Source organism: Haliotis asinina, chromosome 4 (genome assembly GCF_037392515.1).
Source record: "Haliotis asinina isolate JCU_RB_2024 chromosome 4, JCU_Hal_asi_v2, whole genome shotgun sequence".
Lineage (NCBI taxonomy): Eukaryota > Metazoa > Mollusca > Gastropoda > Lepetellida > Haliotidae > Haliotis > Haliotis asinina.
The window spans coordinates 40,176,445-40,198,945 of NC_090283.1; the positions used below are offsets into that span (position 1 = coordinate 40,176,445).

At 45.7% G+C, this 22,501-nt stretch overlaps 2 protein-coding genes across 2 annotated transcripts; one reads left to right on the top strand and one right to left on the bottom strand.

Annotated features, from left to right (window-relative positions):
- The first annotated feature begins 4,683 nt into the window (after window positions 1-4,683).
- LOC137282486 (tumor necrosis factor ligand superfamily member 6-like) lies at window positions 4,684-9,027 on the top strand. Its single transcript, XM_067814240.1, has 5 exons — window positions 4,684-4,754; window positions 5,394-5,559; window positions 6,592-6,652; window positions 6,801-6,878; window positions 7,378-9,027. Exons 1-5 carry the CDS (start codon window positions 4,747-4,749, stop codon window positions 7,788-7,790), a joined length of 726 nt encoding a protein of 241 aa, XP_067670341.1. The 5' UTR covers window positions 4,684-4,746; the 3' UTR covers window positions 7,791-9,027.
- Window positions 9,028-10,775: 1,748 nt separating this feature from the next.
- On the bottom strand, window positions 10,776-13,579 carry LOC137280928 (uncharacterized). The gene is made up of 2 exons (XM_067812112.1): window positions 11,882-13,579; window positions 10,776-11,798 (listed from the first exon to the last, which is right to left on the bottom strand). Exons 1-2 carry the CDS (start codon window positions 13,577-13,579, stop codon window positions 10,776-10,778), a joined length of 2,721 nt encoding a protein of 906 aa, XP_067668213.1.
- Window positions 13,580-22,501: the final 8,922 nt, after the last annotated feature.

Here is a 22,501-nt window from a genome sequence, read left to right on the forward strand (position 1 = left end):
ACCCACATTGTTTTGCCAAACCTTCCCTACACTTACTGTTTTGTCACAGCCTCGTTAACCACAATGCATCGTCACACTTTGTTACCCAAAATATATCATCACATCTTCTTTACCCATACTATACTGTCACACCCTTGTTATCTACACAGTATCGTATCACCTTCGGTACCAACATTGTATCATCAAACCTTCGGTACCAACTCTGCATCGTGTCACCTTCTTACCCTCTCGATATCGTCAGAACTTTGTTACCCACACTGTATCGTCACATCCTCGTTAGCGTACAACAGATTGAACATAATCATAGTAAACAGTATAGTCTTTATACACAAGTGAATTCAACCATACGCCCACTCCAGTGATCATATAATAAATGTTATCCAAATAATGGATGGTTTCTCTATCTACTTTGAACTGCCAAATCTTTGGCCTCTTTGATTAAGGGGAGATAACTGTTTTAGCTCCCTGTATTCAGTGGAAACTCGGGGTAGGGCGTTACATCCTGTCTGTGCAAGGGTCAAGGGCAGGTAACACCGAAATTCTTTTACAAAACACGTGGTGCCAGCAGGATCGTCACGGCTGGAGACAGTTAAATACTATCAAGGCAAAAAATGGCATCGGATTCTCATCGGATCATGCCAGGAAGAAGAGTGTCAACGGGGTGAAGCTAATGATTCTAACGAGGACCGTAAGAACGAGAAAGTGTGTGTGTGTGTGTCTGTCTGTCTGTCTGTCTGTCTGCGTGTGTGTGTGTGAAGGTGGGAGCGAGGCTGTTAAGAAGGGGGTGAAAAAGGCGGGTGATCGAGCCGTCGAACTCAGGGACAGCAGCGATTGAACGTCAAGGACAAATATCGATACAGCCTCGGACGCACAAGAATGGTGCAAAGGTAAAGCAAAATCTACAGCGAATATAACAGACAATATGGGTGAAATCTCAAATGGTTGTAACTGTAATTGTGATTGTACTCAAAAGGTCACGGCGGTACCCCACACGCATGGTAGGTTCACCTTCCCCGTCTGAACGTCGAGCGAGCAATATGACGGCAGCACCCACGGTGGTTGCCCACGGTGGCTCCCCACGGGGTCAGTAGGTCAAATGCAATCTCAGCAGATGCCAAAGCGAGTCCAGATTAGATGAATGCATATTTGTCTAGCAATGACATAGTCTTTCCAGTTGAGTTTAATCAAATTGCACATGTTTGTTCTACCCCATCACGCCAAGCGCAACTAACCACAGCCCAGATTCACTGAGCTCACTGATCCCTCAAGGGGTTACGGATACAATTAGGTTGGGGAGTTTGCGGAGTTGGGGATGGTAACGTTCCTGAGAAATGACATGCCAGATTGGGATGATACACGAGTGGGGTTTGCTATAAATGCTAGTGGGACTACTGAACCGGTTAAGAAAGGGCTTATCGACAAGACTGAAACAAGTGAGCAATGCATTCTTGATATTTGCAAGTGTCTATTTGGAGGGTGTCCCAGAAATACACCAGGATCTGCTGAAACACACATGCAATGTCAGTTTAGCGGCACGTAGGGCAAGAGGAATAGGCTTGCGAACCTGATAATGTACAGTCGGGCTAAAAGCTCGTTTTCGCAACACATCTTGGAGTATCTTTGATCATGATTTATGGCTAGTCAATATTATGCCTTTAAACAATCAACCGCTCAGACAAGCTAGCAGATACCCCCCAAAGAGGTTCATAACAAATACACAAATGAGGATTCCATGTTAGGATTTCAACCTTAGGTCATGAGCACGCTTTTCATGCAAACAGGCACACACATGCCTAACCTGCTCAGGCCCACACACTTTTAAAGTGTGTGCATTTAAATTAATTCCTGTTCAACAACAGGATTTTGAGTTACTGGGTATTTCCACTGAAGGCAGTTTCTATGTGGACATGTGTCTACCTGTGGGCTGCAGGATAACAAGTGCTATTTTTGAAACATTTGCTAGATTTCTTGAATGGGCAACAACTATACGACTTGATAGAGCGTAACTGTTGCACTATCTAGATGACATTCTGTTTGGAGGCAAGGCTGGTAGCAGTGACTGTAACAAAGCTTTGAATATGTTACTCTCTGTCAGTAGTGAGCTAGGTGTCTCAATGGCAAGTGAAAAAACAGTCAGACCTTGCACCCACTTAACATTCTTGGGAATAGAAATTAAAACAGTGCAAAAGTCTCATGGTTACACCAAGATAAGATCAGGGCTTGTGGTAAGCTTCTGTGTGAGTTTCAGCAACGACGGAAGGTAAAACTCAAAGACATGCAGTCACTGATTGGAGTGCTGAACACAATATGTCGTGTGATACTAATGGGTAGACCATTCTCATGGAAACTGATTGAGACTACCAGATATATATGTCCTAGCCTACACAAGGGATCCGGATTACAAGAGCCATAAAGGAGCACCTGGCACCTGACACTTGGTTGTCGTTTCTTAGCCACCAAAGTGGGGTAACATTGCTGCCAATAGGCTTTGGGATGACAACACTAGACTTCAGATGTACACAGTGCAGTTGGTATGGGAAGAGGTTTTGGTTTGTATTTCAGAAGCAAGTCGGCAGGTGGGACATGGTCATTGGAGTGGCACAGAAATGGTTTTCACAAATGATATCACCTTGTTGGATCTGGTTTGCAGTGATGATATCAGGGGATATAAAAATCCAAAGTTATTTTTCACTCTGATAACAAAGCAGTTGTAACAATTCTCAACAGGTAACCACCCAGCTCCCCAATGGTCCTGGTGTTGGTAGGAAGCTTTACTCCGCAATGTCTCAAGTTGAACCTGTGGATAAAACGGATGTACATCCCAGGAAAAACAACAAAATCATTGCTGACTCTTTAGCTCGTTCTAAATTTCAGTAGTTTCGTACGCTGGCTCCACAGGCAGACCTGGAGGCCATCAGAATCCCAGAGTCAGTATGGCAGCATTTGCAGCGGAAGCTTTCCACTTGCTAGACGTATCATGGTCGCTGAACATCAAACTCAAGGAGTGCCTTCCTTTGAGCGTTACAGGGAGGAGTGCCATCTGCCACACACCTTGTCAGTACCAGTTTCTCAGCTTTTTCACTATATTGGTTATATGTCAATGTCAGGTAAAGCACCATAGACCGCTGCATAGCATATATCATCAGAGCTAATAAATTAAGGTCTTTAGCTGACAATTTCATCATCAGAAGAATGTTACTTAAGGGAGACCCAAAAGCCAGACAGTCAATTGCCAATATCTCTACCAATTTTAAGTGAAATGGTGTGTGCAGATCCATTGGTTTGTAAATAAGATATTGAGGCATCTTTATTCCGCAGTATTTTCACCATGGGGTTCTTTGCTCTGCTAAGGGTAACTCAGATGGTAAAATCTGATGTAAGTCCTCACACAGGTTTCAGAATGAATGATGTTGACCTCTCTGGTATTATCCTCTTTTCGAAAACTGACCAAGACTGAACTCACAACTATTGAGGGTAATTGGTAAGCTACATTTACATGTTTGCCCAGTGAAGGGCTTTTCAGCTTATTTGGAACATAGAAGTCATTCTAGCAAATCAGATTTTCTATTTACACATCTGAATGGAACACCTGTCACTGGTAATCAGTTCAGATCTCTCGCAAGAAAACATTTAACTTCGCTGGTATCCACAATGCTAATTATTATATGCATAGTTAATTATAATATGCATAGTGTGCGCATTGGTAGGGTATCCTATGCTGTTCTCAATGGTGTCCCTTAAAACAGGTGAAACAGTGGGATAGATGGAAATCTGATGTGTTCAGACGATATATCAGAATAGACACGCAGGAACACCTTCGATTAATTCAGTGGCGTGGTTGACAGGTTCATTCTACATCTACTAGGCGAGACGACAAAAAGTGTACCTTAGGTATGGCCCTAACCTTGCAATAATTGGGACCCACGAAGGTCTCGGGGTAGAATAGGCCTTCAGCAAATCCATGCTTGCCATAAAAGGCGACTATGCTCGTCGTAAGAGGCGAATAACGGGATCCGGTGGTCGGACTCGCTGACTTGGTTGACATTTGTCATCGGTTCCCAGTTGCGCAGATCGATGCTCATGTTGTTGATCACTGGATTGTGTGGTCCAGACTCGATTATTTACAGACCACCGCCATACAGCTTGAATATATCTCACCCCTTAACCTTGGTCTGGAGGACAAGGGATTGAAGGTGGTTAGTGATTAGTGTTGAGATTGCTATTACAAACATCGTGTATCATCTCCGTTATCTACCCCCTGTTATCTCAGTTACCAACCCTGTATCGTCACTGGTACCTACTCCCTATCATCTCCGTTATCCACCCTGTATGATCTCCATTATCCACTCTGTATCGTCTCGATCACACATTCCGTATATCTCCGTTGACCACCCTGTATCGTTTCCCTTGTCCACCCTGTACCAACTCCATTGTCCGCTCTGTATCGTCCCCGTTATCCTTTCTGTATCATCTCCATTACCCACCCTGTACCATCTCCAGTATCCGCACTGTATCATCTTTGCTATCCGCCCTGTATCATTTCCGCTGTTCACCCGGCATTGAACACTCTCTATCATCTACGTTACCAAACCTATACCTGGCGGCGGGAAGTGGGTCGTGTTGACGATTGGTCGGTTGCATACTCCATATAAGGTTTTTGGACGCCGGATATTGTTGGGAGCGGCGACTAGCTGTGGATTCACTGCAGGGAGCTGGGATATTGTAACACGTCTTGGATATACCGGTATGCTTGGGTACGTTCCGCATCGATAAATGTTTCTAGGGTACATTTACCAGTTGTATACTAGTATAGGACAATTGTACCTAATCGGTCAGCGGATTACATGTTAAAATATGCCCCAAAGCCACCAGAAGAGGGTATCTCAGTGAAGGTCACCTTGCCGAATTCCAACTGCGCAGTAAATGATGGCCATACGACTATCAGTCTGTAGTGACCCGTTACTTGAATATACGTATAGCATGTGCCCTACAGCTAGGAAAATTGTATTGCCAGTAATTTGAATAATAATGCGATCGTATATAATACCTTCTGCATATCGCCAACAGCATGTTTGCGTCCAAGGGTATGTGCGGGAGATGGCTATATTACTTTGAGATATACGTTACCATCACCGTATATGCATAATTTGGCAACGGTTTATATGCTCGTATTTTAATACCTGACAGTGTAAGAGAGTTACAATTTGCCAACAGCATGTTTGCGTTCAAGGTTATGTGCGCAAGATGGCTATATTACTTTGAGATATACGTTACGATCACCGTATATGCATAATTTGGCAACGGTTTATATGCTGATATTTTAATTTCTGAGCGTGCAAGAGTGCAAAGAATATCTGAGAGAGATCCAAACATACTGTTAAATTTGTTTTCAGCATGGATCGAGTTCGAGGAAGGAACAGATTGATTACAGGAGCTGTGTACATGGTTCTTGTCAATCTTTCTGTAATCGGCGTGGCTGTGTATCAGGCGTTCATAAGCCAGACGGATCAGCCACCCGCTGCTGCAGCCCAGGTGTTCAAACAGGATATTGATTCCGAGGTGTGTGGATCGAGTGTACTTTGTAGTCACCTTGAAGCATTAATACGTTTATTCAAACTTACATATATGTATTGGTAAATGGTAAAAGTGGGGATATACGTGTAACTAGAAGTAAGTTATTCCATCACTTCACTGATGTTGTTGAGTCGTTATCAACTAAGTGTTCGTAACGTTACGTTATTCGTAAGATTATGATCAAGTATAGAAATACGACAGCATCCTAATGTTACGAACGCTTCGTGGATTGGGATCCTAACACTGTTTCAGGGCAGGAATGTAGTTCACGCTTGAACCAAGGATCAGATTTGCTTTTTTCTGATTAAAAATATATCCAGTGCCATTATTAAAGGGTAATGTGTCCATTGCATTGATAGGAATCAGTTCCATGTTATGAATATAACAGTAATAATACGTCAGTGACTGTTTAAATCCCTGTTGACTTAAGGCACCACAAAACGCGTTAGGCAACGCACGTCCCAATGATTGAGAAATCGAGAATATACAGTGTTTCAAAAACACTCTCAATGTCTGTATCGTCGAAACTGTGACAGCATTGTGTCTTTATAGCATCACAATTGAGAAAGTTCGAATTCCCATGAACAGACATAGGCTATAAATGTCAGCAGTACTCTCCCCCTGACATCATGGTTTCTGATACGAAATGACGGTAGCGGAGAGGGATCAAGCGTTCATTCAAGCTGTTCACAGTCAACGACAACCCGCAGTTAACTTCTATGTGAGACAAAATGTAATTTGGAGACTGTGACAAAGGTTTCTAGCCATCTTGGATGGTTGGAATATGCGAGAAGGTCAGGTTCACCTAGAGTGACTGCTGCAGTGGTTAAAGGAACATGGTTAAAGCCGCTGTACCTAATGGATTCGCGACTGCCGCTGACTTTCAGAATATTACCATATTACTACATGACCCTTTAATAACGGCCCTGAGTATATGTTGCTTTCATTAAACTTAACCTTAATGATTAATCATCTTTCTGTTAGTATTTTCATGACTTGAGATACTTATATCTGCAGTTAGCCGATGCTCTGAAGCTTGCAAGGACGTCATCCAACGACGGGAGTTCTGAAATTGAAGGTAATATAAACATAATCAAAGCTGTCACTAAGAAAATTTCTCGTCCGACGCAAGTATCTTCTAGGTTTAAAATGAAATGCCAGACATTGGAAAATAACAAGTTGTATATAATCTATTCCACAGATTGCAATGTTAATTTATTTTGTAGATGTACCGGATCGGACATTTCTGAACCTCTTGAAACCCATCGCTTCCCTTCATGGATTGCTTCCCTTTGACACGTCAGGTATGTATGTGATGTCTGTGTAGTAGGAAAAATCATAGACAACTGGTTTCTCATGTTTCAAAGTTAGTGATAATATGTAAAATATGATTAAAATATTCAAATTGTCACGTCTCACGTCATGTTGTTATGAACCATGAACTTCAGCAACCCGTCCTTGTCATCAGAAGCGGCTAACGGGATCAGGTGGTCGACACAAGTCACCGTACCCCATGTGCATATATTGATGCTCAAGATGTCGACCTCTGGATCGTATGGTCCATTATAAACAGACCGGGGTGATATGGATGGAATATCACTGAGTGTGGCGTTAAACAATGACTAATCAATCAATCCAGCATTTATATAAACATTTATCCATACAAAGTTGCATGTATGGTCAAAAAAGAAAAACAAAACACACACACAAAAAAAAACAACCAAACAAAAAAAAACCCAATGTCTTATAAATGTCCTATTCACTTTGGTATATAGTTCTATAAGCCCATTAATATCAATTCAGGCATTCAAGAAGGAAAATCTACCGTTCGAACGTGGAAAACAAAAGATGGTCTGAAGAAGTCCGAGATTTTGAATGGGATGAAGTATGCCAGGGGCCGCATCATAGTTCCTGAGAGTGGCACCTACCGGGTAACTGTTCATGCAATGATGCACTATGAAGGGTCACATGGTCATTGTGAACTCGTGTCACTTGACGTCATTCGACACGATGTAATCACACAGAAGGAAGACGTCATATTTCCTAACAAGGGTGAGACGTGTCCTGAAGCCAAGGAGGGGACTGCTGACCACCTTAGTCATGTTGATGGTCTTGTAGAATTAAATCTTGGAGATCAGATATATGTTACTGTATCAAATCTGTCGCTTCTAAACACATACAGAGACGACCATTACTTTCAAGTTTATTTAATTTGAGACGGTGAGGAAGCAATGACTGGTAGTCTAATCGGCTATCGATACTTGCATTGGTTTCCACTGACATGTCACATACAATTACTGGCAAACAAGGATAAGTTGGACCGGCGGAGAGAACGCGTTTATGAGAAATGAGCGTTGCACGGCAATGAGCACACCCATTTGGTTCGTGAAAGTTAGAGCAGAGGTAAGCTAATGCACCTGTCGTGCATGACGATGGAATTAATTCCGCACGTAGCAGCACGTGCTCCACAAGCTTGTCTCTTGGTGGATACAGCAAGTCGGTACAACCTGGGACCCTTTCGCTCACAATGGCGAGCGCCAGTGGGCATCACTCAAACCTTCTATTGCGGGTCAGTTGTCAAGTCGGTGCTTCCTTGTTTGCCAGTAATATCAGTTTATATTGCGTTCATGGTATGGGATCTGAAAAGCAGTGATAGAATTCGTTTTAATCCATTCAACTATCTGAGCATTAGTTTAAGTACTTTTTATTATAGAGTTTGTTACTATATCACACGTTAATTGCACCTAATTTTTTAATGTTTATTTTTGTACTGTTCTGTTTATGGAGAGAGCTTCTCAAGTTAGACCACACTGATGGTCACAATTGTAAAACCATCCGTTTCCTGTGCAAAATGCTTCTATGAATGTTCAGATCCTTGTAAGGAAGTGCCCCAGTATGCGTAACCCATCTTGTGCGTGAATATCAGCTGCTAAGAAACATTAGGTCATCAACACAACATATGTCAAAGTCAGTTGTTGGCAGGACAGGTCCTTTCAATCCGGTGGTCCATCTTTGTGGAACAAGCTCTCTCTACGGTCAGAAGAGAAACTGAGTACTTCAGATCAGAAATAAAGAGTCTGTCTCATTTATTCTCGGCAGCCTACCACACCGAACGCTAGACAAATGTATATATTGAGTGATTGATTGACATTGTTATGTTGTTCCTTGAACTGCAACCAGTTTGACCAAACACATGTACATGTACAAGAACTGAATGTATTTACTTCTTTTCACACAGGCAAGTTATGCTTTAGAGATATTGCAGCACTCTTCAATATATGTGGATATCGTGTTGTTAAAAGTTGTTTAAGTTTCAGTCTTGATGGAAACTTTTGATAATAACTGGGTTTTGTGTGCGCAGAATAGAATGGGCACACAATGAAAAAATGAAGTACATTGTGTCATTATGCTCACATTTATCACGTATCAGTTATTAAATACTGTTATAACGTTGTTGTTGAACATTCAACTTTTTATTGTGTTATGAAGATTTATTTGCTTTGCTCCAGAAAAAAGTTTAGAAAAGGGGCAGGAAGTTGGCCTGCTTCTCATGAGTGTAAAAATGTATATTATTATATCAGGACATAAATTGTCAAAACGCCCAGGAAAACCGAGATAACAGTGCCGGAATGAAATTGCGCGGGCTTGTGTGAGATGGTAACTACAGGAAAATACTGACAGGCTAACCGGAACAACGCCACGTCACGCCCTCACTGTGATCTGAGTTGTATGTATTTATACACACTGTGTCACTCATGATCTGTGACGTGTGGCTATTTATATCTTAGCGTGACACGGTCACGGTGACATACCTAGTCTCTACTGTTCATGTCACATGCGACTTTGTGATCAGAAAGCATGAAGTCTCGGTGTAACTCGGTTTCGAGGATCAGATAGGCGGCTACACAAAGTACTGAGTGGCCACGAACTCTTTTGTTGTGACTCTCTATTTTGGAACATCCCTTTGTTTAATGCCCGTGTAGATACAGACCTGTTCCTTTTCTCAAAGCATAGCACCTAACCCTCTACAAATCCAGCGCGTCAGGGTGACGTATTAGTAAAACAAGTGTTTTCATAAGCCTGTTAGCCTAATTGCAGTATTTGTATGGGTGAGTACTGCTCTGCTATCGGGTTGGCATATTGCACGTATTTTTATCATCTTGATCGATATAAATGATATATTCGCATTCATCACTATCTTGCTCATTCAAATGTACTTATTATTCATAATTTAAATCATCTCTAAGCGACGAACCACATTTAACCGGTGAATTGCAACCAAATCAACGTAAACACATAACTCGGGTCCGGTGTTGTAGCTTTAGAGTTACAGTTGAATGTGGACGTTATACAAACATCCCGTATAACGAATTTCTCTGCCTCTTTTGTCACGCTGCTGGCTTTGACTATATCGAAGACGAACACCGTGTTTTATTAACATGTCCAAAATATTCCCGACACAGACAGGATTGCTGACTCAACCACCACCACAACAGGTGTAACTTTCATCCGATTGTTGTCATCCGACAATATATAACATTTTTGATTAAATGTCATTTTTTATACTTACCTGGTAGAAAGCCAACAATGCCCACGTGAGTGGCGCTTACTCAATTTCTCTCATAACACAGTCTACAAAAAGTAGAGATGCGAGGTCAACATACGGGCGGTAGGTCACCCAGGTCACGAGATGACCTGGACACGTCATTCCCTTACCCAGCGAGGCAGACAACAAAACCCTCAGGAGGGGAGGCTGGGCGGGAACTCCCGACTGTTGGCTTTCTACCAGGTAAGTATAAAAAATGACATTTAATCAAAAATGTTATATTTTTTACATACTTATCAGGTAAGAAAGCCAACAATGTCCAGAATGGCACAGAGGCGGAATGCTGAGAGCGTGGACGCGAGACCTCGCCCGTGCGTCTCTACGTAAAGAGGAACCAAGAAACCCCGAGGAGAGCGATCCACCGGCATCCGCCTCCGCACTAGAGGGCGGGTAGGACACCAACCGCTGTCCGGACATCTCCGATAAGGAGGAGGGATCGGCCGACAACCCCGGAAGGGAAACCCAACACGAGAAAAGACAACTCAACACTGAAGGAGTGGAGAGAAGCAACAGAAAAGTTTATTTGAGGCAAAAAGGGTGTGTAGCTGAGGTCCCCAGCTTGGCACCATACGAGAGGCGGGGGAGTGTAGGCCGCCTAAAGAGGAGCAGCCCCGCGCCGAATTAAAGGGTAAGGACCCCCCGTTCTTTGCTGGGCAAAGACCTGGGGTCCTAGCCTTGAAATGCCCGCCAGATCCTCGTTGGAGAGGGTTCGTAAATAGTGGTTGGCGAACACCAAGCCAGACTTCCAGAAGCAGCCCGCCATGATGTCCGCCACCGCAATGTTGCGGTGATAAGCCATGGTGGCCGAGACGGCCCTGATCTCGTGTGGGTTGGTTCGAGTCGGAAGAGGTCTGTCCTGGCCTTTGTAGGCCTCTATGATGGCCAACCGAAGGTATACCCCAAGAGCTCTCCGATCAATCTCCCTTTTGCTCCTCTGGGAGTGAGGGAGGAAGAGCCTCCGCCGCCCCCGCCTAAGGGAGCGGGTACGGTCGGTATACACTCGGAGAGCCCTGACAGGGCAGAGAGAGAGTGCTCCCTTCTCCGTCGGGTCTACCAACGGCCCTAAGGAAGGGATGTGGAAGGTACGTCCCATTTCGTCTGCCTGTTGGTTCTTGCAAACGAAGTCGGGGGCGAGGCCCAAGGACGCAGATCCTCCATCCGTGGCCTCAAATCTCAGGAGATCCGCCTGAAGAGCGTGAAGCTCCGATATTCGGGCCGCCGAGGCCATGGCCACTAGAAAGGTGGTCTTCACCGTGACGCGGAGGAGGGGAACCTCTTCCAGAGGCTCATAAAAATCTGACTTGAGGTGGTCAAGCACCACTGCCAGATCCCACTCAGGAGCCCTCGGCTTGCGCCGACCCTCCGCCTGTCGGAAAGACTTGATGAGCTCCCTCAGTACAGAAATGTCCAGTCCCGGCGACCTCTTCCTTATAACGGACATGATGGCCTCCAGATTGGTGTTAATGGAGGAGGCCTTGAGCCCTCGAACGTTGCGCAAGTGAACCAGATAATCAGCTATCTGGGGAAGAGTGGCAGAACCGGCCTCCACGCCGTTGTCTTCACAGAAGGAGGAAAAGGAACCCCACTGGAAGTCGTAGAGCTTCTGCGTGGTTTTCCTCTGTGAGGAAGCCAAGGCCGAGGCTACTCGCTTGGAGTATCCACTGTTCCTGAGCCCCCTTTGAATACAAGCCGATCGAATACCTGAGGGTTTTCGTGAACACGGCCGCTTGGCTTGCTTATGAGAAGGTCCCTCCGGTGAGGGATCTGAACGGGATCCTGCAGACAGAGTCTGCGAAGGGGAACGAACCAGGGCCGGGCAGGCCACATGGGAGCCACCAGAAGCAGTCTGATGGACTTGGTGGTATGAAGCTTGGCCACTACCTGTGCTAGAACCGCTGGGGGAGGGAAGGCATAAGCGTCCATCCCTTCCCACTCTAACGACAGTGCATCGACGGCCCAGGCCGCTGGGTCCGGCACGGGGGATACATAGAGCTGGCAGTTCAGCCTGGTGGTAAACAGATCCAACATGGGCCTGCCGAACTGGAGACAGAGGGACTGAAACGTCCGCGGGTTCAGTTGCCACTCTGTCGAAGGAGGCGCGTCCGGCCGGGAGAGAACATCTGCCAGGACGTTCTTGGCTCCTGGAATGTGAACTGCACGGATGCTCAGGCAGAGCCTGTCTACCAGTTCGAACAGGCGGAGGGTCAGGTCTAGGAGAGGAGTGGCTCTGGTGGAGCCTTGACGGTTGATCGTCCAGGCTGCGACTGAGCTGTCCGTGTGGACCAGTAAGGTCTGGTGCCTGAGGGGAACGGACCAATGGAGGATGGCAAGTCGTACGGCGTCCAACTCCAGCACATTGATGTGCCGGTCCTGCTGGGCTGCCGACCAGGTACCTGCCGTCTGGTCCGACCCCAAGTGAGCGCCCCATCCTTGGGTGGAGGCGTCCACGAAAAGGTGACTGGTCGGGAGAGGTGTCCTTAGGGGAACTCCTTTGAGGACGTTGTCGTCCACTTGCCACCAGGTGAGGAAGTGTCTGAGGTGAGGTGGGAGACTTATTGGGTGAAGACAGTGGGTCTCCCTGACGAGCTCGTTGAGGAACACCTGAAGAGGTCGGAGCATCAGCCTCCCCCTTATGGTTAGGTCCTGGGCTGACGTCAGGAGGCCCAATATCCGCTGCCGCTGCCTGAGGGACAGGGGCTCTGATAGTGCCCGAGTCATCAGGGGCGCTAGCCTGGTCATCCGCTCCTTGGGTACAAAAGCCTTGAAGGCTACTGTATCCAGTATGGCACCTAGGTATTGGAGAGAGGTGGTTGGTACCAGGTCCGACTTCTCCAGGTTCACTAGCCACCCTAGGCGTCGAAGGAGGTGGATGACGAGGTCCCGTTGCGCCTCGAGAATGGAGGGCGAAGGGTTGTGAGCGAACCCATCGTCCAGGTACATAAGGAATTGGACCTGGAGTTCGTTGAGGAACTGGACGATGGGTTGGGTCACACGAGTGAACAGCCATGGGGCAGAGGAAATCCCGAACGGGAGGACATTCCACTGAAAGTGCCTGCCCCCCAGGACGAAACGGAGGTACCTGCAATCCGCCAAGTGAATGGGGATGTGCAGGTACGCATCCTGGAGGTCGAGGGACACCATGTAGTCCGAGGGCTCCAGTAACCGCATGACTGATGGAACAGTCAAGAGTCGAAAATATGGCGGCTGTTCGAGGTAGGAGGAGTTGAACTCCTTCAAGTCGTGAATCAGCCGCCATTTCCCTGAGTTGCATTTGGGCCTGACAAAAACGGGGGAATAGAACCCGGGAGTCAGATCCTGGAGGGGGATTTCCTGAACTGCCCCCTTGGAGACTAGAGACTCCACCTGCTCTAAGGTGAGTTGGAACCTGACCGAGTCCATCGGACGTTCCACCGGAGAGCAGGTTAGAGGGGGCGGAGAGGAGATCGGGATGCGGAAGCCACGCTCCAGGATCTGACACACGAATGGGTCTAGTCCTAGCTGACGCCAGTTTGGGACAAAGAGGCTCAAGGGGCCGCCAACGGGTCCGTCGAATGGAGGAATGATAGGTGGCGGAAGGATTGGCTGGCACCAAGAGTCACTTCTTCTTGGACGTCCACTTGCCCTTGTTCCGCTTCCGCGGAGTGCCCTTGCTGGGGGTTTGGAATCCCTGGTTAGCCTGGCTGGGCTGGTTGGACTGGTTCGTGGGTCCTCGGCCACGACCTCCGAACCGAAAGTCCACCTTTTCTGTCCGCTTCCTAGGAGTGGATTGGTCTGCTGGAGGACCTCCCTGACGCTTGCGGGGGGTGGAGCCTGCTGAGGGTCCGCCACCCGTCATGATCCGATTGGTTAGGTCCTGCTGCTGGATCTCATGGCGAGTGCGGAGAGCTTCTGGGATTTCCCCCGCGAACAAGGTGTCTGCCGACACTGAGGCGTGACGGAGGGAGTCCCTAATCTCCGGAGGGAGATTAGTGCGCCCCAGGAAGCCTTCCCGTCTGAGGTTGGTAATGGCAGCTGAAATCCTAGCAGCCGACAGGGTGACTTGTGCCACTCCGCCAGCTACCGCTCCAAATGCCCTATACAGAGGTTCCTCACCCTGTTCCATCCCTGCCTAATTGGCGAAAGTGGCCATAGCTTGGCAGGCGTGAGCAACATAGTTGCTCAGCCCCACAATGGATCTGGCCTGCTTGTCCAAATGGATAAGGTGATTGTCCGACACCTTGTGGGGTACCCCAGCAGAAGCAACACGAGAGATATCGGGATCCAAGGAGGGAGGATCTAAAGGAATGGGCGAGTTCGCCACTGGAAGCCTGATCCTCTGTTTGTCTGAGAGGAGGAGCTGAGGGGTAAGGCGACCTGGTCCGGCGGTGGCAACAGCCTCCTTCAGTTCCTTAGCGGCTGCTTCAAGGAAGCGGTGCGGAGGGAGGACTTTCCGAGGGGAGAGAACACAGTCTTCAGGGCAGAAAGACTCGCCTCTCGCCCTAGAAGCGGCAGAAGGTTGATCGTCCACCTCCGCCAACACCACACCGGTGTATTCCGCAATTGCCTCCAGTCTAGACGCAGAGTCAGAGACTGGAGGGTTAGGCTCTGGAAGGACAGGGTCGCTGTCATCCCCCACCTCCTCCGGGAGGATAGGAATAAGTGGAGGGTCTCTTGTGTTAATGAACTCCCTAGAGGGGGAGGACCTGGGAGAAGGAGAGCGCCTCGGGGAGTGAACAGGCATCCGCCTCCGGAGGCGGAGCGGAGAGGAGGGTTCCGCGGAACGTGCCGATGTGGGCGGACCAAGGCGTTGATCAAGGATGGACTCCACTAACCCTTTAACGGAAAGGAGAAGCCTCTCTGAGCGAACCTGCTCCCTGTCACGAGACTTCTTCGCTTTTTTCTCCTTCCTTCTCTTCTTCTCCTTCCTCCCCTCCGGTGATACGGCTACGTCCTCCCTCAGGAGGGGCCGAGAGGGAGAGACGGAACGGGAGCGAGTAGCGCTCCCCTCTGGCATAGTCCTGATGGGGTCCGACTCCATTCCTGACTGAGAGTCGAACTCCTCCGCCTCCTCGTGAATAACTAACTCCTCTGATGTGGAGGGAGAAGGAGGGCGGATGGGAGAGCGAGGCACCGATCGTCTAGATGACGCCGAAGACACTGGCGAACCTGCGGAAGGTGCTGCCTTCTTCCGATGAGACTCCCTCTCGCTCTTCCTAAGTACTGCCAGGTACTGACGAAAGTCCCGCTCAGAGAGGGCCTCACACTCTGCACAAGTGTTATCCGCAGCGCAGGGACTCTTGCAAAGCCTACACAATGTGTGAGGATCCCACTTAGCCGACTTCCTAGTGCCGCACTGAGTGCAGAAGGAGGCGAATACCATGGTGGAACGCACGACAGGGTACGCTGCCGAGGGGTGACGGCAGAGTAAACTCCTATCCGAGGAGGATAGGCACGTCACAAGCGAATGGTCCGACCAGGCGGAAGGTTCGCCTGTCCTCCGCCTCTCCGTCAAGGCGGAAGGTCCGCCTATCCGCCAACCCGCCTATCCGCCAGCGAGTAACGCGGAAGCCCGACAAGGGTCCGAGTGCACGAGCCACACAAGCGTGAACCGAGACACAATCGGGACACCCGTGAAGCACGTGCAAGTGGGACGACGGCCGACGACCCACAAACTGCTGGCAAGAAAGAAAAAATCAGCTAGTCGCAGATAACGAAAAACACCTAAAAGCGACTAGAATGATGATAGTAGAGAGAGAGATATATATATAGAAAAATGCAATAAACAAAGCACACACTTAACTAGAATCCAGTAGAGCGGCCAAGCAACACGTCTTGACTCGCTCGTCTCTAGTAAGGGAATGACGTGTCCAGGTCATCTCGTGACCTGGGTGACCTACCGCCCGTATGTTGACCTCGCATCTCTACTTTTTGTAGACTGTGTTATGAGAGAAATTGAGTAAGCGCCACTCACGTGGGCATTGTTGGCTTTCTTACCTGATAAGTATGTAAAAAATACATATTTTAAAATTATTAACGAATTATCTATCACAAGTTCGCTGTATACGGAATAAATAAATGTAACTTAAATCAATTTTAAACTGTGCTTAACTTTACTCTATGTGTTTACTTTGACCAAATCTTTGCATTGTGTTCATCGGGCCTAAATTACCGAATAAACCCGTCTATAAGTCCGTCTGTCTGTCTGTCTATTCACCGAAGAAGAAAGAATAAACGCCCTCTCAATACTTTAAGAGTCACAGCATTTATGAACATCAATGAAAACAGTTATGAAACGGTGACCAAGGGTGTGAACACCACACACCACAGGCCCTCGTGTCTTTGATAGGATTACAGATTTACGAAACTGTGAGTTTGATATGACCCCGACTCATAATACTTCATAGTGCGAAGTAGACTACATTACTGTACTGTGAAGTATTTCCATTCGGGGACCATCTCAAATATATACATATAAAATTTTATTTATTTATTTATTTATTTATTTATTTATTTATTTATTTATTTTAATGCTCGCAAAGACACAAGTGCCTGTAGTGGTGATATATATATTTTTATATACCGCACATTCCACGCACTAGTGCATGCTCAAGGCGCTGGTATTTTTCTCCGATCACTGGATGTCAATCTCAATAGCACATCGTATTTCAATCTCAACTCCCTGGGGAGTATACAACTCTTGCTGCCACTTGGCGAACCGAGTTTATTGAGGTACCTATTCACAGCTGGGTGGACTGGGACACATATTCCAAGTAATTTGTCTAAGTTCACTGCAGGTGGCTGTATCTACCTACCAACTAGGTGTTTGGACGTATACATGTGGCCACCATCCGGTCATATACCAACGAATTCGTGGGTTCTTTTAAGTGCACAGGGTTGTGTACTGTACATTAGGGGTTGTGACAACACTGAGAGGGTCTGCACACAATGTTGACTCCAAGATATTTACTCCAGGTCACATGTGGGCTGGATCCAGACACGCCAACCTCGCTGGATCACTAGCCTGGCGCCTGAGCCAGCTCGCCCACGATGTCCCACGACCATCCGGTCATGTACGTTGCGTGCTTAGACAAGCATGTCTTACCGAAGCTCATTTGCAATCCGGATTTTCCGGGTTCTTCCGAAGTAATTGCTTAATATAGTAGCAAATAGCTGTCCCTAAATTGTAATGGAAAGGAAACACACTATCCTGATTCTGTGGATGTTTTCGCTCCATTGGTTCCTCATTTTAGTTAATGCAATATTGAGACTACATGTGTGAGTGAGTGAGTTTGATCTAACGCCGCTTTTAGCAATACTCCAGCAGTATAATAATGGGGGACACGAGACATGTACGGAGCCCATATGGGGTCCTGGGAGTGACAAGCTACCCCCCACGAGGTTACCCCGCGCCCCAGCTGGAGAGTGTGGCTGCCACAAATTACCAGGCATTAAAATAGAAGAATATTTATGTATAGTACATATAGTACGCAACTGGTATAAGGTCAAGTCGACGATATTTTCACTCGATCACTGCATATCAATCAAATCAACGTATTCATGTGGCCACCATCTGGCCATTTACCAAGGGATTATTTGGTACTTTGGTACTCAGGGTTGCTTGAAACACAGTAAAAGAGTCAAAGATGCACACAAAGCTGATCCCAAGGTTTTTACACCCAGTCACTAGTGGGTTCGATCGCTCCCCAGATCACTAAAGTACTGTCGCAAACAGAAACATACGCTGCTTGCCGACTCTAATTCTGCATCCCTAAAATTTACACAACTGCAAATAGGATATGTCGAAATGCGTATGAGCATATTTGTTTATGTGGTTTAATGTTTGTACAAGGTTCATATTGAAATTAGCACTACACAAAATAAACAAGAAAATAACCCATATAACGATGATAATAAACACCCGGGGTTTAATATGTCTACCGACATTTACCATGACATGATACATGTACAGGAAGGTGGCAGTAGTTGTCTCCCTTGTCTCATCACAACTGTAAGTCATTGTGGCGTGGACGAGGAAATACACAAATGCGCTTGGTTGAGAGAGATGAGACTTGTTATCTCCCTTACGCCAGGTGTTTCAAGAGAAGCAATGTGTACATGTCTATGTAACAAAACGCAAATTATTGACAGCTTGTCTCTGTGGCGATTTACATCGAAAATCTTAAACTCTTCACATTGCTGCATGGTTAATGTTTTCTACTTGCGGTCCGCATGAATAGTCTATCGTTAGATTATTGCTAGTATGTGTTAACTTCATGGGTTGAACCTGTACAGATACTGTGCAGAATTGGTTTCTAGCAACAATGGGAAGTGCGGCGAATGGGGTTGGGGTTGGGCGGTCAGGTTCGATGTTCATGATGTCAGTCACTGGATCTGATCCTGACTCGAATACTTACAGTCTCCTGCAGTATGACTGGAACGTTGCTGGGTGAAAAGTTTAACAACAAAACAAATACTTCCAGAGCTGAAGCTGTAAAGATACTGTTTACGCTCCATGCATGACGTAAAATCGCCGAACGGGAGAGTGTCTTCAGGCTCGTCTTGCGTGTCATTGTATCTCACTTAAGGAGGTACTCGTGAAGGTCGTGGTTAGAATATTAGCCTTCAGTCAACTATGCTTGTCGTAAGAGTCGACGTATGTTATCGGGTGGTCAGGCTTGCTGACTTGGTTGACACAAGTCATCGTATCCGAATTGCATAGATCGATGCTTATGATGTTGATCACTGGATGTTCTCATCCATACTCGATTATTCCTTACATCTGTAATAATGCTGCATGCGGGTAAAACTAAACTCACTCACTCACTCACCCTTCTTACGGAGATCGCTTTTGTCACATTTATTTACTGTTAGTGAACGGAAAGGACGGTGGTGGTGAGATTTGCTTGTACAAGATATTATCGACTTAAATGAAACTATTCATGTCACAAGAATAAAGATAAGTTGCATTCGACATAAAACTGTATATTGGTATGATTTTTGTTTTCTTTAGACTGTGTATACAGTATCGGTAAACCATACGGCCAAAGCGGAAGTCCGCCAGTAGATGTCTTTACATGCTCTGCGCATGCGCACAGCGAAACTAAAGTTAATGTGAAACCAACGAATTGTTCGTTACACATACCGCAGTACTCAAAAATCAGAAGTTATAGCCTCTCTGTACAAATCTAGACACAGTTCATTCTTCCCGGTTAGGTTATTTTCCAGTGACGCCATGTGTCAACTTCTGATTACGTCATCATTCGTTCATTCACTTAGTTTTAGATTCACACAGTGAGTCTATCATCTTTGTGTCCTGCAAATATTTACATTTTCTGTTGTATTTTGGTATAACACTCGGACATTACACCTAGTAGTCGAGATATGCATTTGTTGGGATGGAATCGACCTCCACATGAAGGTTTATGTAAGTTTTCATAGGGCATCCATGAAGCCCTTGTGTCCTATCTCTATTTCGACTATCAACGCGGGAAGGAAGTGCTTTGGGCCTGTATCTTGCAGGCAGTCCATAGATAAACCTCACCTCTGACCTTGAACCCCATATTCTCTTGTAGTTATCGTAATGCTTTCCTTCTCAAGGAGCATATGTCTTTTTGTCTAAGGGCGTGTTTCAATAATATACTATCAGAAAAAAGAAACGCACGGACGAAAAACCTCGTCCTCAAATAGACTTATATGCATGAAATTGTACACCAGTTTAGAGGAAGGTAACATATATACAACCAAGTGGATATTTTACATAACAGAGACGTTGAGCACGATGGTAACGACTTAGTACGACCCCGACGTCTCTCAGACCAATTTCATTCAAACTGTTCCGGACAGTTTGCCCGGGTATCATCTGAGGACCAGGCAGCCAAGTACATGGATAGATAGTTTAAGTTTAAGTAGGTGTTCGGGCAACTAGGTCCGTCACAAAGGTATGCTAATTTTCGAAACGTTTATAAAGTATTAATACTGCCACAAGCTTTAATATAAGGACGAAAGACATTCGAAACATCAGTACGGGCGAAATTCCGTGAACACAACAGTCCAGTCAAAGAGATATATCTCTACTGAGTGATGTAAGCGATTCAATCATCGCCTTACGTTGAGTTACATACTTTTGGCAATGCAAATAATGGGCCACATTATCTAGCTGATGACACCGTCTTTTCAAGAATCGAGAAAATACTCAACACGATCTCCCAATACAGCTGACGTCGGGCTTCAGCATGCATCGAACTTCTAACAGTTTATGTCTGAGATCGAAAGGCATTTCACCCGATTCAACATGTAGAGTGTCAACAGAGGTTGTTCTAAATGCTTCAAAACAGATTCGGAGGGCTTTTGACTGAACAGCATCTAGTCTTGCCTTCTCTTTAAGACATGCAGATCCATAAGCTTGACAGCCGATATCAAGCCATAATAGGACTCTTATCAAACAAGAGTCCCAAAAAACTCTTATCAAACAAGAGTCCAAAAAAGTTCACTTTATCCACAAACTCCAAAGGAGAACCGCAGAAAACCAATTTTGGATTTTGAGGAATCTCTTCCAAGTAAAAATGATTGCAGACAATTTCGAGGCTGAAATCTTACAATCCCACTGTATACACTAGTCTTGTACAATGCCGAGAGATTGTTGAAGGCCATTGAAGACGTCAAAATTACTGGACCGTTTCCACAACGCTCCATCATCAGCAAACTGTGAAGTTTTGTCCAGGACATTGATATTCTCAAACAGGTCATTAATCATGACATTAAATAATGTTGGACTGATTACACTACCTTTGGGAGCTCCATTTTCTAACTTGAAAGTATGCGACAGTGAAGTTCCACTGTGAACTTGTATCTTTATATCCCTCACAAAATCATTTATCCAAGCATGCATCCACAAAACTCCAAGCTTATACAGTTTTATTACCAAACCGTCCCTTCCTAGCGCCTTAATTTCAGTTTCAAGCCGCACTAAATGATCAGCACAGATCTGTTTTTCCCAAAAGCCTGACTGAACACCCGAAAAGAGATTGTCCTTTTCCAAGAAGTAAACTAGCCAGTTGTTTACCATTCCCTCCATTACTTTGCACATGTTGGAGGCAACAGCAATAGGCCTATAACATGTGGCTTGAGTAGGATCTTTACCAGGCTTAGGACTAGGAACTACAAATGCCTTTTTCCAAGAGATTTTCCAAGAAAGTTTGCTTTCAAACCAAATGTGATTTAAAAGTAAAAGCATTGTTTCCATGTTGATAAGTGGCAGATGTTTGAACATATCATTACACAATGAATCATCACCGGGGGAGGTATTAGTCCGCCAAGAGATGACGTTCCTTCATTCCTGGAAACAAAATAAAGAGCTGTAGTCAGCGATATCATGTGTTGGACAATGTAAGATATCTGAAAACTCTGATTCAAATGTCTCCTTAAGAATTCAAAAGTCTAACCTAAATTTGTCTGTACTAGATACGTTCTGAAAGGACTCAGCCAATGCATTACTTTTGTTAATATTTGTGCACCTCTACCAATAGATGGAATTACATGGCATTTCTGTTGATGGAACTTGTATAGTTTATGCGAAGGCAAACATTTGGCTTCAGTAAAAGTTTGTCTGAGGAAAGCGGAAGTGAGTCGAAATTCCAGGAGTCAGAAGGTAAAGCAGACTCTTCAACCGTTTCCTTGACCCTCTTCCGATCATCATGAGCTGACTGATACGCATCTGTCCACCAACAAACTAGCGGTTTTAGAGGACGTTTAGATGAACTTCTGCCCATGGTTTTATCAGCCGCAGCAATAATGTGAGAAACAAAGCAGTTATGAAACTGTTCAATATGAATTGAATTTATAGCTGGGGTGATAGTGTCGGAGCACAAATCAGTATATGCAGACCAGCCAGCTTTAGAAAAAGTCCACGGCTGAGCTGTTTCTCTTAATTCTGTTATCGGGTCAAGTTGGAGGCTGGTAAAAACGGGATAGTGATCACTGACAAACGAATCCTGAAACTACACTTCCCAATCACAATGTCGAGCTAGTTGTCTACTGACAATGGTCAAATCCAGGGCTGAAAATGAAGCAGAAGCCAAGTCATACTGGGTCATTCGGAAGGAACAGATTCTCTTCATCAATGGCTTTGCCTCCAGCATCCAGCTTTACAGCTCTCCACAAGGGAGTGTGGCTATTAAAATTTTCACACAATTCAGACACATTCAAAAGAGAAACATAATCATCACTTGAAGCAAAAGCATGATTGCAGATATTGAAAATCGTGACTGATCTCGTATACTTCAAATAGATAGTGACTGCATTTGCTTCAATTTCGGACTCTGGCAATCTAACTTCACTAAAGGA

What these genes read in the sequence shown, in the direction of transcription:
- LOC137282486 (XM_067814240.1), top strand. An exon ending in CGGGAGTTCTGAAATTGAAG is followed by an intron (nt 6,653 to 6,800) that starts GTAATATAAACA and finishes TTTATTTTGTAG; the next exon opens with ATGTACCGGATCGGACATTT. An exon ending in GCTTCCCTTTGACACGTCAG is followed by an intron (nt 6,879 to 7,377) that starts GTATGTATGTGA and finishes ATATCAATTCAG; the next exon opens with GCATTCAAGAAGGAAAATCT.
- LOC137280928 (XM_067812112.1), bottom strand. Translation starts at nt 13,579, where the DNA reads ATGGACTCGGTCAGGTTCCAACTCACCTTAGAGCAGGTGGAGTCTCTA. An exon ending in GTGTTCACGAAAACCCTCAG is followed by an intron (nt 11,799 to 11,881) that starts GTATTCGATCGG and finishes GCTTCCTCACAG; the next exon opens with AGGAAAACCACGCAGAAGCT.